Source organism: Arachis stenosperma, chromosome 7 (assembly GCF_014773155.1).
Source record: "Arachis stenosperma cultivar V10309 chromosome 7, arast.V10309.gnm1.PFL2, whole genome shotgun sequence".
Classification (NCBI taxonomy): domain Eukaryota; kingdom Viridiplantae; phylum Streptophyta; class Magnoliopsida; order Fabales; family Fabaceae; genus Arachis; species Arachis stenosperma.
Genome location: NC_080383.1, coordinates 5,063,898 through 5,068,618, shown reverse-complemented (window position 1 = coordinate 5,068,618; position 4,721 = coordinate 5,063,898). Strand labels below are relative to the sequence as shown.

General features: G+C 37.5%; 1 protein-coding gene across 1 annotated transcript; it reads right to left on the bottom strand.

Moving 5' to 3' along the window:
• Positions 1 to 941: 941 nt before the first annotated feature.
• Positions 942 to 4,063, bottom strand: LOC130939258 (pentatricopeptide repeat-containing protein At5g01110). The gene is made up of 2 exons (XM_057867377.1): positions 1,821 to 4,063; positions 942 to 1,719 (listed from the first exon to the last, which is right to left on the bottom strand). Exon 1 carries the CDS (start codon positions 4,061 to 4,063, stop codon positions 1,901 to 1,903), a length of 2,163 nt encoding a protein of 720 aa, XP_057723360.1. The 3' UTR covers positions 942 to 1,719; positions 1,821 to 1,900.
• Positions 4,064 to 4,721: the final 658 nt, after the last annotated feature.

The window sequence follows — 4,721 nt, the reverse complement described above, 5'->3', positions numbered from 1 at the left end:
CTAGGTCCATAAAATACATTGCCTGATTCAATTGCATATATTCTTATAATCTATTTATGTGGTTGAGATTATAAATTAACTAGGCTTAGTCATATGGAGGCTGGCAAAGGAAATCAAATTGGAGAACTTAAAACATCATTCTTTGTTGCCACATAATTCTTGAGTCCGATGCGCCAAAAATTAATGCATCGCAAATTGAAACTCCATTTAAAAATTTATCATTTGTTACTAGATTGTTGCATGTACAAAATGGATTTCAGACTCTTAGCACTTACTTAAATGGACGAGTGAGTTAACTATTTGATCAACCCAAATTGATTACTTAAAACATTGTTTGATTTTGTGTATATACATGAATTAGTTCACATATTAGGAAAACATTGTTTAGGAGATATGTCAAATTTGATTGATTAATTGATTCATGCTACTAATAATGTTATTGAAGTAAAACATGTAAAAAAAAAGAAAAGAAAAAGAAGAAGTTAAAAACAAAGTTTTTTTTTTTTTAAATGAAATGTCTTATATTCGAATATCCGATCCGATCTGATTTTTGTAGTATGAATCAGATTGAGATTTTGGTCAGATCCAATATGATCCGTGAATACTCCTATGCATAAACTATAATCTAAGTCTCTATATTCACTAAACAGAACAATTCAATTGCATATAATCTTCCAATCTATTATGTGGTTGAGATTATAAATAAACTAGACCTAGTCATATGGAGGCTGGCAAAGCAAATCAAATTGGAGAACTTAAAACATCATTTGATGACCTTTTCTTGAAATTTGTTGTGTATAAACATGAATTGGTCACAAGGAAAAGATTTGTTTTGGAGATATGTTAGATTTGATTGATCAATTCATTCATGCTACTAATTATCATATGATTAAATATCAAACCAGAACTGTTTGCATTTTACAATTTCATTTTGGCAACACTCCATAAATAAATTAATTAAATCATGGAAAAATTCAAGTTCATTGCAAAAGTGTTACACATGTATGGAGGCCCAAATTATTATTATACTCTAGTGTTCATGCTTCATATACCAACAATGAAGATAAAAAGAATCCATGACTAAACAATAAACTTAATAAGCAAATTCATTCCTTTTCCAAAGCGATTTCGAGTTTGAACTCTGGAGACCGGAAAAACGTACCAGAAGAAGCTGTCACGGTTACTCAAGCACGATTAGTCGAATCGTTGTGCTCTTCATATGCTGCTTGCATTTTGGTAAACGGTAGAAAAGTGGCAGCATTTGCTTCAGCCCAATTCAATAATCATTTCTTGATTTCACTACAACATAAACCTCCATTAGTACACATTGAGAATATCTACATTTGACTTCAACATGTACTTGGAAGGATGTTTACAAAGAATTTTAGGATCCTATATCATTACCAAAACTTTTTGGATCTGTCACAAGGATGCCACACCTGCAAACCATTCCTAGCAAAACGGCTAGTTCGCATCTTGAAGCATCCACAATGTATTGGATTAAAAGAATGACATTGAATGTCATAGTTGAATTTGAAAAAAGAGAATGTATAAATCATACCAGTAAAGTAGGTACTGAGAGATTAATTATCATATTCATGAGCATGAAGAAAACAGCACCAAGACATTCATAATTGGATAGTTAAAGGAAGCATACATCTTTCTTTCTTTTCTTTGTTACCAACCAGGGCCGCAATGCTCGCCTTATATATGCGAAACCTGGACAAAGAGGCGCATTAACACACTATTGTTCCACATCTCAATAAATAGTTCAAATGAGGCACATTAAGATAACAACACTTGAAGATAGAATGTTCAACCTTTTCATACCGGGAATTCGGTGCAAAGTGTTGTAATGTTCCAAGTTCCAACATTTACATCACCCCAACAATAAAATCCCTTAGACATTGTCTTCTGGCACAAACCCCCTCTGCAGCATTTCGTCATGAAAACGGAATGCCTCTTTCAGATTGTCTTGAGAAACATGCCCATTGATCAATGCTGTGTACGTCGATTTATCAGGATTGATTCCTTTGTCAATCATCATACGTAATACCTTCTCAGCCTCTTTCATTCTGCCTTGCCTACAATACCCGAATAGAATCGCATTGTATGTGATAACATCAGGCAGTATCCCTTGTTGAACCATGTCGTTGATCAACATAAAAGCTCTGCTAAGGTTCTCTTCCTTTACAAAACCATTTATAAGAGTATTGTATGTAATACCATCAGGAGAAACTCCTCCCGAAATCATCCTGTTCAAGAAGTCATCAGCCTTCGACACATCACCAGCTCTCAAATAGCCCTTTACAATGGTGTTGCAAGTAACCAGGGAGGGTTTAATATTTTTCTCTACCATTTCGTCCCACAAGCCGAATGCTTCGGACATAAGACCTAAACTGCAAAATCCGTTTATTAAAATGGTAAAAGATATGTGGTTTGGCACTATATTCCTACTTAACATATCTGACCACAATTCCTTAGCTTTATCCATTTCACCAATTTTACAGAATCCATCAATCAATGTATTATATGTTACAACATCCGGCTTAAGGTTTCTCTGAGTCATTGTCTCGAATAAACCGAGTGCTTTATTCATATTCCCATCCTTGCAATATCCATGGATGAGAGTGGTTAGAGTGTAGAAATCAGGAAAAACTCCTCTTTCCACCATCTCCTTAAACAACTCATCGGCATCAGCAAGCATTTTCCCCTTGCACAATCCATTCAGTAGCGTATTATACGTAACCACGTCCATGACGCATCCCTGCTCCACCATTTCATTCCGCATTCTTAAAGCCTCAAGCATTTTTCCGTTTCTACAATATCCGTCTATAAGAATGGTATAAATCACGGTATCAGGAACCGAACCAGAACCCCTCATGCTATTAAAATACGCCAAGGCACGATCAAGATTCCCATTCCTGGAGAACACACCTATAATTGAGCTGAAGCTAATCGAATCAGGAACAACTCCATGATGCAACATTTCATTAAAAACCTTTTCAGCCTCCCGAACATTATCCTTCCGACAACTCTCCACAAGCAAGGGGTTAAAAGTTGTGGCATCAGGGCTCAATCCATTTGCCAACATCTCATCCAAAACTTCCCTCGCCCTCGCATAGTTACCCTTCTTGCACAATCCATTGATAATAGCATTATAAGTAAAAATCCCGGGTCTTAACCCCTTGCTTGCCATCGAATTCATCAACTCGAATGCCTTCGACAAGAGCCCCTCGCGACAATGAGCATTGATCAAAGTATTATAAGTCACGCCATCAGCGAAAACACCCTTATTCTCCATACCATCCAAAAAATCCTTAACATATTCCAATCTACCATCTTTACACAAAGCATTAACCATAATATTAAGAGTATAAACATTAACATGCATACCACTATTCACAACACTATCATACACATTGAATGCCAAATCAACCCAACCAATTCTCACAAGTGCACCAAGAAGAGCATTGCATGCATTGATGGAAACACAAAACCCTCTACCCCTCAACAATTCAAAAGCTTCAGAACCTTCTCTAAGCTTCCTAGATTGAACATAAGTCCTTATCAACAAGTCAAAAACACTCACATTGACATTGGAACAAGAATCACCATTGATCAATGAATCGATGATCTCCCGGCGCGTGACTCCGCTTTTCCTGATCATGCGGAGGAGCAGGGCCTGAGCTTCCGGAACCTTCCTGAGACGGACAAGCGCGTGCACCATTGCGCCCAGTGAGCGCGTGGAGTGTTTGAGGTTGGGAGAAGGGAAGGAAAGGGCATGTAGGAACCTGTTGGCCAAGGTGGGATTTTGATGGCACCGGCGGAGAATATCGACGATGAGGGGAAATGGGTCGGAGCGGTTAAGGTTGTTGTTGAGGTGGTTGTGGAGGGAGTTGAGGTTGTTGTGCTTTAAGCTGAGGAGAACCTTCTCGACCAAGAAGGGGTCAGAGAGAGGAGGGTGTGGTGGCGGCAGAGAGTGGGTGGAGAAGGAAGATGGGAGAAGGTGGCGGAGACGGCGGAGGAGGAGGTGGTGGTGGTGGCGTGACAGCGTCGGCATTGGAGAGTGAGGAAGAGAAAGTTGGATTTTTTTTTTTTTGTCTGAATGATGTTGGACAAGAAAGATAGTGTTGCATGGAAGAATAATTGGGCCTTTTTGGATTGTGGCATTTATTGGGTTGGGTTAAACATTTTTCATAATCCAATCCACTCCACCCATTAGCATATAATTGCTCACCAAAAACCCCATGAGGCAAATTTTTTTAGCACCATGTCAAATTGATACAGAAAACACTCATAGAAAAGTTTGGTGATTATTATGTAGTTAATTACTTTGTTATATATATATATATATATATATTATCAAGTTGAGTTAGTCTAGTGATTAACTCACTAGTCTGCTTAATTAAGTGACATGAATTTGAATCCCGCCTCATGCATGCAGCGACTTGACTCTCTGCTAAAATAATATAATATGTAGTCAATACATTTATTGCATATCATTCCATGGTTTACAGTTTTTTAGAAATAATGCAAATCTTTTTCACTGTCTTTCGGTGTTCTAGGTTGGTTGATGCATGAATTGAGAGACTTTATTAATTGAGAAGGCAATACCAAATCTAGTTGTTGCAAATATTATAATATGCCAACAAGAGATCTATATTTCTTTGAATCCTCATAGCTCTTAGAACATTGTTTCATGAGTTTCAACAAGGACA